Source organism: Hakea prostrata, chromosome 1 (assembly GCF_041222555.1).
Source record: "Hakea prostrata isolate BN-2017 chromosome 1, UWA_Hpros_2, whole genome shotgun sequence".
NCBI lineage: Eukaryota > Viridiplantae > Streptophyta > Magnoliopsida > Proteales > Proteaceae > Hakea > Hakea prostrata.
The window spans coordinates 36,649,081-36,663,007 of NC_142600.1; the positions used below are offsets into that span (position 1 = coordinate 36,649,081).

The 13,927-nt window shown below is 40.5% G+C and overlaps 1 protein-coding gene across 1 annotated transcript; it reads left to right on the forward strand.

Moving 5' to 3' along the window:
* Positions 1-4,180: 4,180 nt before the first annotated feature.
* LOC149028882 (uncharacterized) lies at positions 4,181-4,987 on the forward strand. The gene has a single exon (XM_089168578.1). It carries the CDS (start codon positions 4,181-4,183, stop codon positions 4,985-4,987), a length of 807 nt encoding a protein of 268 aa, XP_089024704.1.
* Positions 4,988-13,927: the final 8,940 nt, after the last annotated feature.

The following is a 13,927-nucleotide window of genomic DNA, read 5'->3' on the forward strand; positions in this document are numbered from 1 at the left end:
AACAAGGTAAAAGTAGGGCACTTGAAGCTTTTTGGCATCTCAACTTCAGAGATAGCTTGGATGAAAGGATCCCTTTTAGAAAAGCATATAGCTCGTCTTTGTTCGGCTCCTTCAGCTTTTTTAGCTTCTCGTCTAATTCTTTGATTTGTTTGCTCATGTGCTCCTCACGCTTGCTCAGTCCTGGGTCGCTCCTTTTGTCTTTTGGTTCTTTGGCCGGATTAGTGCTGCTACCTTGGTCGCTATCCTCGTCGCTTGGAGAATCTTCCTTCGGAATTGCTTCGTTCAATGCTAGGGGTTTTTCTCCCATCTTCTCTTTCAGCTTTTGTCGACTTCCTTGAGATGGTCAAGGTGTTTGGTCGGGAATAATTAGGAGGTCATTCTTGCTTCCTTCTGGTACCTTCGGATTTTCTTGAGAATCTGCTCCCGGGGCGATTAGTTGACGCATGGTCATCCTAACCAGTTCGTTCAAGGATGAGATTTCCTTTCAAAGCTCGGATTGTTCCTTTTGCAATACTTTTTGGAGATTATCAACCTAATTCATTGTTGCGAATTGGTTAGATTGCTCCGTTTGCTTGGGATTCTCCTCTCTTTGGTCGGGAGTCTCCTTTTGCTGAGGAATCTCCAATGTTTCTGGTAGGGGATTTTGCTTATCGACTTCATCCTCGACCTCCTTATCGCTCACGATCTTCGATCTTGCTTGCACCATGACTTTTTGATGCGTTTCCCACAGACATCGCGCCAATTGTTGATATGTAATTTCGCTCGACCTTCCCTAACACGTTCCTGCAAAACACGTGCTTGACCTTGGGTGGTCGAGGTACGTCTCCGACAAGCAAGTCAGTACCAATGATATGATCTCAACTACTCAATAGAGAATTCAAGTAATTGATCACACCGAATATAAATGCTTACCCCATTATGTTTACCTGAGGTGTTTATATAGTGTAAGATAGTAGAGTAATATTCGAAATGTGACTCTAAGATGAGTTGCTCTAGGAAAATAACTCTATAAAGAGTTCTTTACCTAACTTATCTTTTCATCAAGTTGATAGATGATAGGAGTGTACCTTTGTCAAGTTCCCTAAGCATGTTAGGCGAATATGCTTGTCGTTATGGTCGGTCCTTCCATATGCAGCTTGGTTGAAGCAAACTATATATAATTACTAGTCGAACCATTCACTAACCAGTTTAGACTAGAGTATGTGGAATGACCATTTTTATCATTAACATCTTCCATCTTAGACTAGGAATTCTCTCACATTAAGAGCAACATGAAAGAACAACACTACATCACGAAAACCTGAATGTTAATGTATATATTTGATGATCCAAGAGAAGAAACTTATGTCATATTAAGTAGACAACTTAGAAAGCAAGAAAGGAAATAATCTAACGCAAAACCCCTAACGGGAGGGAGAAACCCCACACGCTGCATATAGAGGCGCAGGAGTGAAACACATATGGCTGTTGTGGGCCAACTCTAGATCATTATGAGGAAGTTTACTGGGAAAATCAAAGAGGAGACCCTACAAATCAGGGGAGCAGTGGGAAATCCTAGGTTCAAGGGAGAAGACTAATCTTTTTTCCAATCTCATTATATTATTTTCTCATTAAAGGTCATCCCAAGAAATCCCATTTGTAAAACTGACATTCTTGATTATGAGTGGATTCTTGATGCACTAGAACCTTCCACCTAACTTGTCCAATTGTGAATGATTTTTTGGTTTCCATTTTCAAAAGAATCTTAAATAAATTATGTTTCAAAAGATGATTTTTTTCCCCTTTTCGAAAAGGGTGCTTTATATTAACTTACAAAGAGGGGAAGAGAATTATACATGTACCACAGGGAGGATTGAACCTTGACCTCTTCACTAAAGGTGTTGGTCATTGTCAACTAAACCAATTTTTTGATGGTAAAGATGAAAATATCATTTGATAACCCACCAGAAAGCAATTTCTGGTATTTCTTGCTTCGAGAAATAGAAAAATCGCCCAAGAATTTCTAATGTTTTTTTGGAATATGAATTGAAATTTCTGAAAATTTCTAGTTCAAGAAACACTTGCTTTGTTGTTGCATTTGTATTTCGAAGCAAAAATTGGGCGCAAGTTGTATTTGAGTGAAACAATTTTAGAATGAATATATATAGAATTTGATACTCTTAAATATAACAACTTGCAAAATCCTCTTAATACTTTGAAAGAAAACCTTCCATCCGTGACAAGAGGAAGGCAAGAGTTGGAGTTGGAGTTGGAGTTGGAGTTGGAGTTAGATTGTTTTTTTTTTTTTTTTTTTTTTTTTTTTTTTTGGGTAGAAAGATTTAGAATTAGAATTACAGGAACAATACAAGAGATTCAAACGCCTTCAGGTAAAGCTAAATGGTGTCATATGTAAGTGGAGGCTGGAGCTTGGGCTGAGAAGGTTTTACTCAACTCATCCCCAAACACTACCATCGGATCTAATTATCCTCGATCTTTCCGGTCCAATTAAACCTACCCAGTAATTACCGTGGACCAATATCTAGTCCAATTATGACAAGGAAATGGATCATCTATTTTCTTCTAAATGTGTGACATATGTTCCAACATAACATCAAAAGTTTGGGGTCTATTTATAAGTTACATCACTTTTTTTAAAATTTAATCACAACTCTTGGATGTGACATATAAATGGATTTTAACTATTCGATGTGATGTTGAGATACATGTCATACATTTACAAAAAAAATGAATAATCCATTTCCTTGTTAGAAATAGACTTGGTAAATTTCCCAATTACCGTCACGTTTGTGGATCTCAATCTTTCCGGTCCAATTAAACCTAGCTAACATAAACTTCTCTTTGTAGACGCTCCAACAATTGCAAGGTTGTGTGATGGGCCTTTCCAGGTTAAGCCCACTGTTTGACTACCAAAGCCACCGAAAACCTAACCCATATGATCGTCACCATTTTGTGTTTGGCATTTCAATGGGTTTTTGTTTGTTTGTTTGGGTAAAGTCCAACAGAATCACAGACGGTAGTTTCATTTATGTGGGTTCAAGCTAATTGACAATAGATTATTTTCATTCCAATAAACCATTTTGGTTAAGGCACTAATCAATCATATGTGGCTTTGTTTATTTTGCCCACGTATTTATAATTGTCGTATACGTATAGAGAAATTTATATTTTACTTCATAAAATACATTATGCTCAAAGTTGATTTCTATTATAATAAATATTTGAGCAAATTGCACCGGCACTTCAAAATGGAGGTCTTAAAGTACTGACACCCCATTTTATATTTAAAAAGCACAGAGACCCCAAATTGGATTTTCATTGGATATAATTGTCCAATTTCTCACTGAAAATCATTTAGACACCATTTATTTTAAAAATATCTCTATAATAAATAGTGTTTGAAAGGTTTTCGATAACAAATTGGACAAATATATCCAATGAAAATCCAATTTTGGGTTTCTGTGCTTTTAACATAAAGTGGGGTGTCAATGCTTTATGACCTCCATTTTGGGGTGCTAGTGCAATTTGCTCTAAATATTTTATGTTTTACAATTGACGAAACATTTTTATTTTTTAACCTTGCGAGGCTTGGAAGTGGGTTAGTGTGCAATGTATTTTGTAAAAGGGATTATAATGAAAAACATTTATACTAGTCTTTTTTGGACTCTGAGCGTGAAGCCTTTAATTAGAATTCAAGTCTATTTGTGGATGAATGACACATGTTTATCAATCACATCAAAAAATTTAGATAAATTTAAAAATAAAAAATTATTTTAATTTAATTTTAACCTTTGATGTGACTTATTAACATGTGTCACTGATTTAGAGGGAAATATAGAAATGAACCGATAAAATTCCACCTCCAATCAAGGTTGGGGCAACCCTTGATTTGGAGTTTGGACCTTGATTTTATATAGTTACTTTCCACTTTATCCCCCTGAGCGTTGGAAGAGTTTCATCCATTTAACAATAATAAGGTGCATTCTCTTAAATTTTTTAAAACACAAAATTGAGGAGCAAAAATGGTAACCCGACCCAGATTTTAACCTTAACTTAGTAGTGAATTTTCACTTAGAACCCTTTGTCCTCTCCGATGAGAGTGCCTCTCCTCGCTTAGCCGAGTGTTCATTTTTAGCTTTTTGAACTCTTTACTGTTCCTTCTTTCTGTTTCGTTGCTTTTCTAATGGCCTCCTCATCAAAGCAACCCATTCCAGTAACGGATGAAGGTCATACAACTTTCTTGCTTGAAGAGGAAGATGATGATCGCCCACTCTTCTCCCCCAATAATACACTAGCTGGTAAGATTCTCGATGGAAGGAGATTTAGGCTGCAAGCACTCACTGAAGGACTGCTAAAGGCTTGGAACACCATCGCCAAGGTGGAGGTAATCCCATTTTCTGAGTCTATTTTCCTTTTTCATTTCGAACATGAATTAGATCTCAAGAATGTTCTCAATGAAAGCCCATGGACTGTGGCTAGTAACCTGGTTATGCTGGAAAAATGGAATTCGGAGAAAACATGGAGTTTTGGTAATTGTGATATATGGATTCAAATACATGATATGCCTCAAGAAGTAGCAAAAACAAGTGTAGCCTTGAAGTTGGCGAAAATGCTTGGTAAACCCAAACAAGCGATGATTATCTCTGGTATGCAGTTCGGTGAACAACTTAAGTACCTATGGGTTCGCACTACCATCAACCTCACTCAAAAACTTCAACGGTTTTTGACATTACAGAGGAAAAATGGAGAAACTACTGTAGTGAATATAAAATATGAGCGTCTTCCCCTCTACTGTGAATACTGCGGCCTTATCGGTCATGATAGTACTCGATGTAATAGCCTGTTTGCAGCTCAAAGAGAACATCAACAAATCCATGGATGTGATGAAGATGATTACTGTGAAGATTTCATTTCAGTTCATTTTGATGAACATATAAGAGGAACACCACCATCTCCACGTCTGTTGGAATGTGGAATCAAGACAATTTAGGTCATCGGAGCTGGAGAGGAAGACATGGCTGGAAAGAAGCATGCAAAGGGTACTGTACCTGTTACTGGTGTACATACAGAGCACGCCCCTCTGAACACGGTAACACCACCTCTGATCCCTGCAAATAACGGATTACAGTTGGTCCCCACTCATGAGGCTGCTCCAACAATTGACACCTCACTACCAAGCATGGCCATACATCCTCACACCCAGGTACCATACCCATACACTCCATCACCATACTATTACCCACATCAACACCTATACCCTCCTCAACCGAATCCACAATCACCCACGGAGAACCCTTTTCATCCATACACTCAAGTTTCCATGAGCCCATACTCAGATCCAAGGATACCAAATCAACAACACACACCCATGCCCCCTCTTGCATACTGGCATCATCAAATGCTACACCTGTTACCACATTTCTCTGGAGTAGCCATCACACCTATGCCTCAACCCATTCCCATTAATCATATGGGCCCCCAAGAGCAACCTATTATCCCGCTTGAAACCAATTCACCACAATTCCTTACAGCCCAAGCCCATCATGATAATACACCTCACCATCACATCCATCCTGAACTTACACTTTAATCTCCACCCTACACAACTTCTCCCCATCGCCCCTTTCAAACCACACATAACCCAGCCCAGTCCACCCCTCACATGGTCTCTCAGCCCACACAACCACCTGAAAACCCACCACCACAAAACTTTAAAAAACATAAAATAGCAAGATCAGGCAAAGATATGCCAAGCCCACTTCCCTCCCATCCACCAGTTCTCTCTACAACCGCAAATAATGCTTACCATGCTACTAGTTCAGTTGAGAACTCACTTGCTGCTCCTAACCCAGTCTCACCAATGGATCATGATGCCATAACTCAGCATTTTTTAACGGAGATGCCCGTGGAAGAACACCAGATGATCCACGGGCACCTGCGAAATTTTTGAGCTGGAATGCGCAGGGCATCGGTAACCCTGCAACAAGATATTTCCTTAAGAAGTTGAACAGTTCGGAACAGCCTGATCTTATCTTCTTGATGGAAACCAAACAACCTCCACATGTTGTTAAGAAGCTTGAATCCACCTTACATTTTCCTGCATCTTTCCATGTTCCACCGATAGGAACTGCGGGAGGCCTCTCTTTATTTTGGAAACCTCATCTGCAAGTAGAAATCTTATCAGCAAACAATAGACTGGTGGATACTCTTATAACAATTTTGGATGATCCACCTTTTTATGTTTCCTTTATTTATGGAGATCCTCTTAAACAACATAGACACTTTACCAGGGAGAAAATAGAACAACTTGCAGCAGGTAGAACAGAGCCATGGTTGTGTATCGGTGACTTCAATGCACACTTGGGGTGGAGGGAGAAAGTAGGGGGAGCCAGGAATTTCTCTAATGATTGTGCCAGATTCAAACATCTGCTGAATACATGTGAATTTCTAGATTTGGGCTATAAAGGATCACCTTACACATGGTCAAATAAGAGATCAGGCAAAGACACAATTAGAATCAAACTCGACAGAGGTCTATGCAATCTTCCATGGAGTCAACTATATCCCGAAGCTACACCCTTTGTTCAACCGATACTTAGCTCTCACCATGCACCTTTACTTTTGGATTTCGTGGGGGGTATTACTAAAGGTAAGAGGCCCTTTAGATTCGAATATGCCTGGCTGAGCCACCCAGAAAGTAAAGTCTTATCATCATAAATTTGGAAGAAACAACATGAAGGCACTGCTGCAGCTCAGATGGAGAAAAAAATGAGAGCCACACAGGTTACTTTCAAGAGATGGAACAAAACAACTTTTGGTAATGTTCAACACAATATAAGGAAACTTACTGCTGATTTAGCACAAGCACAGACTTTACCAAAAGCAACATTCTCCCAAGAGTCAGTCAATTCATTAGCAAATTTGTTGATGAAGGAGCTTACCAAGGAAGATCAAATTTGGCTCCAAAAATCCAGGACCTCATGGCTTAAAGAAGGAGACTACAATACGGCCTTTTTCCATGCAACTACTCTGCAAAGAAGACAATTTAATAAGATTCTTAAGCTCAAAAATGAAACTGGAGAATGGACTACAAAGCAATATGATATCAAAAACATCCTCACTTCCCATTTTGTTCAAGCCTTCACATCTGAATCTATTGATCAGGGAGAGATGCTCAATATCATTTCTACTATTACACCAGTAGTCACCCAAGAAATGAATCTCAAATTATGTGCTACTCCATCTCCTGAAGAAATCAAGTCAACCTTGTTTGCCATGAGCCCCCTAAAGTCCCCAGGCCCTGATGGCTTACCCCCCATTTTCTTCCAAAAACTATGGGATGACACAGGCCAATCTTTGACTAACTGTGTTCTTGAGTGTTTTTCATCAGGTACTATGGAGTCAAAACTGAATACCACTTACATTTGTCTCATTCCAAAGGTGCCTTGCCCTGATTCTGCTGAGAAGTTTAGACCCATAAGCCTTGGAGGAGTGGCTTCAAAGATTATTGCTAAAATAATTGCAAACAGATTAAAAGATCTCCTTCCAGATATCATCAGTCCATTCCAATCAGCTTTCATACCCTCAAGGCAAATCTCAGACAACATTTTCATGGCACATGAGCTCTTTCATTACATCAAGCAGAAGAAGAAAGGGAAACAAAAATATATGGGACTAAAGCTCGACATGAAAAAAGCATATGATAGAGTTGAGTGGCCATACCTGGAAGCAGTTTTGAGCAAAATGGGTTTTAATCCTTCGTGGATCTCTCTAGTCATGAGCACTGTTACTACTGTTTCTTATAGGTTACTGATAAATGGGAATATCAGTTCCTCTATTATTCCCACAAGAGGCATCCGCCAAGGGGATCCCTTGTCCCTTGCTTTGTTCATACTCTGTGCACAAGGCTTTAGTGCCCTCATTCAGAAGGAGGAGCAGGCTGGCAATATAAAAGGTATTTCTATAAAGCATAGAGCACCATCTATTTCTCATCTATTATTTGCCGACGACACCTTGCTCTTCTCGAAACTAAGTCTTGACAGGGTACAAAATTTCAAAGCTCTCTTACAAAGTTATTGCAAAGGCAGTGGTCAAGCAATCAACATGGAGAAGTCTAATCTGACTTTCAGCCCAAATACACCAACACGCTTCAAGCGCTGGTTTTCAAGGCTCCTGAAAGTATCATACACTAAAGCACCAACAAAGTACTTGGGCCTGCCTCCGGAGATTGGAATATCCAAAGCTAACACTTTTGGTTTCCTGACAGAAAGAATCCACAGGAAATTTCAAGGATGGAAAATGAAGTTACTATCACCTGCAGGCAAAGAAATTCTACTAAAATCAGTAGCGATGGCTCTTCCCCAGTTCGCAAGTGCACACTTTAAGCTCCTAAAAAGTATACATGTGAATCTGAAGAAAACCTCGACAAGATTTTATTGGGGAAATTATGGAAACAAAAAGAAAACCCACTGGATTAGTTGGAATAGAATCTGCATGTCAAAAGACTCAGGGGGACTCGGCCTTCGGGACAATCAGAGACATAATGTAGCACTGCTTACCAAAGTTGCATATAGGTTATGGAGTGCACCTGAGACCTTGTGGGCTCGTTTTACAAAATCCATATACTTCCATAATAAGGACTTCCTGCAGGCAGACATTGGCCATAACCCAAGCTGGGCTTGGCGCAGTATCATGACAAGCAAAATTATTTTGGAAGAACAGCTGAGATGGAAGATAGGGCAGGGTAATAACATAAATATTTGGGAGGATCGATGGCTACCACATTCACTTACCGGTAAAGTTGAGGCTCAAAAGCCACGGGGATGTACTGCCAAATATGTTGAAGATCTCATAGAGATAGAGAGTAGGAGCTGGAAAACGGATCTGATCTATTCACTGTTCCTTCCTCACGAAGCCGAGAAGATAAGGAAAATTCAGCTGCCTCTATTTCCAACAGAAGATATGCAGATTTGGGGAGCTGCAAAAAATGGTGTATTTTCAGTCAAATCCACATATCATGCGCTTACAAACAAAAAGAGGGCTGAAGATCAACATCTATCCTCCACATCAAGGCAACCACGCTAGAAGAGCGTCCCTACTGAGATATGGAAGTCGATCTGGAAGGCTATACTCTCCCCAAAATCCGCCATTTAATCTGGCGTATTTGTGCTGAAGGCATCCAGACAGGCGAGAACCTCAGATGCCGACAGATAAGGGCAGACTACACCTGTATAAGAGGCTGCGACATCGAAGAATCTGCAGTTCATCAATTCTTTGACTGTGAATTCGCCCGACGAGTATGGTTTTTCAGCCCTTTTGCATTTCGTCCACCACCAACAGATTAGCTTCAATTTGTAGACTGGTTGAAGGCCATTAAACAGAGAGCATCACCAGATAAATGGGAAGCCCGAAAATTCCTCAGTCTCAATTTTTTTATCATTTGGGAACTCTGGATTGCACGAAACGATGCCCTGTTTAACATGGGGAAGAGATCTCCAATGGAAGTTGTCAACTGAGCTTCTAAGCACCATGGCAAATTCTGGAAGATTCACGGTCTCAAGACAAAACAAGAGACACATCTCGAGAAACAAAAGTCACAAGCGAATCTAACGGCAGCTGTTCCAGCAGGTTGGCATCTAGTAAAGAGTGACGCTGCGTTTAAGAGCCAGTCAGAGAAGATGGGCCTGGGCTATGCGTTTTATAATGAAAATGGGCTTCTACTGAAGGCAGTATCGAAGAATCAGATCTTTGGGTCTGCAATTACTGGAGAGGCCTTAGCATTAAGAATGGCCATGTTAGATGCCTTGGGTGCATGTATGGACAAGGTGATATTCCAATCGGACTGTGCAAACATTATCAGTCTCCTACAACAGTCGTCTCCAACCGTTCAACATGATCTGGATCCAATTATTCAGGACATCATCATATTAAAGTCCTCTTTTTTGGCTACTGATTTTGTTGTAATTCCTAGGTCTTGCAATGTACTTGCACATGTCCTAGCTAGGAAGGCCATGTCGATTACGGGCACAACATTTGGCCGAATTCCACTCCTTGGTTGAGTCCCTCAGCCTTGGCTTCTGCCCTCCATTAATGAAGTTTTTTACCAAAAAAAAAAAAAAAGGAATTTTCACTTTAGCTCTTCAGTCGTTGGAGCGTTCCCCCATTCAACACTACCGGTGCATTTGCCTTGATTTCTATATTACACAAAAATCAGAACCATACATAATTGATCAAAATCTATTTAGGACCAAACAAGGCCAATCAAAACCATCTGAGCCTAGACTGACTAGGCGGTAGGCGTCGGCTAGTGAGAATGAGAATCCAACAAGGTTGGTTTTGAACTGATTTTTTTAATATTGAATCAAGGATAAGGTGAGCTTAGGCTGAGCCAAGGGGTGCTAGGGTTTGGAAAATTCTGGTTTTGACATATCTATGGTGTAGTGATTTAATGCATGATTCTTATCCGTAAAACAAATAGATCTGCTCATACACCAAAAGCAGTGAAGATCATAAGAAGTCAAGGCCTAACATTTCCTTAAGCAATGCTTCATTAATTGTCAACCCTACAACTCTTCAGAAGTCATAAAATCTTGATATGGATAGTCTAATGGAAGCTACAGGCTGGGGAACATCAAGATGGTTTGGGTTAGGCTATTCTAGATACATCAAGACAACAGATTGACTAGCCTAAGGAAGCCGAGATGCTTATGCCCGACTCGCTTGACTTGGCAACATCAGGTTTCACCCTGACCAAGTCAATAGGAATCAGTTACAGAAAACAACTGCCTATCTGTGCGTGACATGATCCCAGGGCTAAATCCCTGGGCTAACAACTTGAGTGAAGTCGATCTAGCAAGTTACCTATTTAGGTAGGAATACCCCCAAAAGGAAGGGATAAGATGGTGAGGTCAGTGAGATGGACGGACAAGTTTCCAATGTATTTATCAAATCTAAGATTAAAAAGATTATATATTAAAATAAGGCATAAATGTGGTTGAACGGACGTGTGAAAGATAGGGATTTTGTAAAGTCCCTGGTGATGTAAGTTCCTCTTCATTGCTTTTCGTTCTGAATATTTTCTGCTCTTGACTAACTCTTGAAGTGTTGCAGGAGCCTTGTTGGTAACTTCCACAATCAAGTGGAAGCAGCTTTTTAGACTCGTTGGCCGAGTAATGATCTTTCTAGGCTTCGGGAAGAATCCAAAGCCAAGGATGCTGAGATTGCTCGTCTTGGGGACAAGGCTTGGGAGGTTGCCTGAGTGAAGAATTCTAAACATGAGCAACTTCGTTCAGATTTGGATTGTGCTAGGGAGAGAATCCGAAAGCTGGAGCGGGAAGTTGAGAAGCTTTTGACAAGGGCGAAAGGGTTTGAAGCTGCACCTACGCCTCAAAGGCAAGCTGTTACCCTTCTGCCCGAGTCCCTTTTGAGTGATGTTCACAGGGCTTGCATCTTCAAATATTTGCAGAGTAAGCATTTTGTTGACATGCTGAACACTTATAATTTGCAGGCATATCGGGACGGTGAGAATGAGGTATGGGAATCGATACTAAGGAGAAATCCTTATTTCAACACGGCTCCCCATCGCGCCACTTGTCACCCCGAGGTGTTTGAAAAGCTGCAACTTCCTCTTCCTATTTGGGCCAAGGACGTGGTGGACCTGCCCATCCCAAATCCGGATATAATGCATTATCTTGATGACTCTCCTCCTTTGTCCCCTCTCAGAGGATTCAACTATGAAGAGCTTGCCTCGAATGTAGGTCTGACCAAAGGCCAAGCCTCTTCAGAAAAAGCTGGATAAAGAGTATGGAATTGAGGAGGATTTTGTAGGTGGGAGTTTACAGAATTCTCCGCAATCACCGAGAAGGAGAATCAAATGATGAGAGGACCTATGTCTCCACGGCCAGCAGTCATCACATGTCTTCCCGACTCTGTTTTCTTGACTCTGTGTTGCTTCTGACAAAGCTGCTTCGATCCTATTTTTGGAGTTCTTCGCAATCACCGATGATGATTTTCCTTCTTGATCGAACAAGGATTGTATCTCAACACTTGTTATCTCATATGTATATTTGATGTAAAGGTTGACCCCTTCTGGTCGTTTAAAGGAATAAAGAATTAACTTTATCTTTGAGCTTTGTCAGTCACTAGAGTCTCTGCTGTAATAGGTCTTAGTTGTTTTAGAACAATGCCTTACTTAAGGATTTCTGTAGAAATTCAGTAAGTTTGAGAAGGTCTCACTCGGGTTTTAAACCGATGCCTTTACTTAAGGATTTCCGTAGAAATTCAATAAGTTTGAGAAGGTCTCACTTGGGTTTTAAACCGATGCCTTGTAGAAGGTCCCACTCGGGTTTTAAACCGATACCTTTACTTAAGGATTTCCGTAGAAATTCAATAAGTTTGAGAAGGTCTCACTAGGGTTTTAAACCTATGCCTTGTAGAAGGTCCCACTCGGGTTTTAAACTGATGCCTTTACTTAAGGATTTCCGTAGAAATTCAATAAGTTTGAGAAGGTCTCACTCGGGTTTTAAACCGATACCTCGTAGAAGGTCCCACTCGGGTTTTAAACCGATGCATTTACTTAAGGATTTCCATAGAAATTCAATAAGTTTGAGAAGGTCTCACTCGGGTTTTAAACCGATACCTTGTAGAAGGTCCCACTCGGGTTTTAAACCGATGCCTTTACTTAAGGATTTCCGTAGAAATTCAATAAGTTTGAGAAGGTCTCACTCGGGTTTTAAATCAATGCCTCGTGATTTTGTCGCTAGATTTGATCTGAGTATTGAGTGTTGCCCCCAATCAAAAGATGTTGTGTTGAAAACTGAGAATTGTATTGATTGAGTTGAATGCTGTTACATCATGAATGAAAATGATAATCTTCTTAGGGATAACATTTAGTTAGGTGTCTAGCATTCCACGAACGATCCAACTCTTTGTTTGTTGTCATGTTCTTCAGCTTATATGCTCCTGAATCGACCGATTTAGTTACCATATATGGGCCTTCCCACGAAGGGTCCAATTTCCTCTGGTGGCGTGGGTCTGAAGCTAAGGTATCCTTAATACCAAGTCTCCCGCTCAATATCAACGACTCTTTACTCAGGAATTGTAATGTGACGCTATCCATCGTTGATAATGCTAAGTTCGTGCTATTGCTTTTGCGCGAACTTCATCTAATAATTCAAGGTTGTCTAGCAATCCTTGTTCGTTTGTTTTTTCCTTGAACTCTCTTTCCCGTAGTGTTCCAGCCATTATTTCGATAGGTGCCAATGCTTCAGACCCATAGGCTAGTTTAAAAGGAGTTTCTCCTGTGGGAGTTCGAACCGTAGTTCGATAGGCCCACAGAACATTGTGCAATTCTTCAACCCATAGAGCTTTATCAGCTTCGAGTTTCTTTTTTATCTCGTCAAGTAACGTTCGGTTTGTAACCTCCACTTGGCCGTTGCTTTGGGGATATGCCATTGATGACATACAATGCTCGATCAGATAAGTATTGCAAAATTGTTCGAATTGTGGATTGTCGAATTGTGTGCCATGATCAGTTACGAGAATTTTTAGCATCCCGAACCGATAAATGATAGATTCTAACACGAACTTCTCCACCCTTCTTTCAGTGATGGTCGCCAGAGCATTAGCTTCTACCCATTTGGCGAAATAATCAATTGCTACTATGAGATATTCTCTTCCGGCAGCAGCCTTGGTGAATTTTCCCATGATATCGATTCCCCACATCGCGAAAGGAATGGGGTCTAGAATTGAAGTCAAGGTTTCAGCTGGCCTTTTCGATACCGTAGCATGGATCTGGCAATTGCTACAATGACGAACATATTCCATTGGAGCTTGTTGGAGCTTCGGGCAATACAAGCCGAGCCTTAAAATTTTGTGGGCCAGTGCTCGACCACCCATATGAGCCCCACAAATTCCTTCATGAACCTCTGCT

Excerpts from the sequence above, each read along its gene's own strand:
- LOC149028882 (XM_089168578.1), top strand. The coding sequence starts at position 4,181 with ATGGCCTCCTCATCAAAGCAACCCATTCCAGTAACGGATGAAGGTCAT.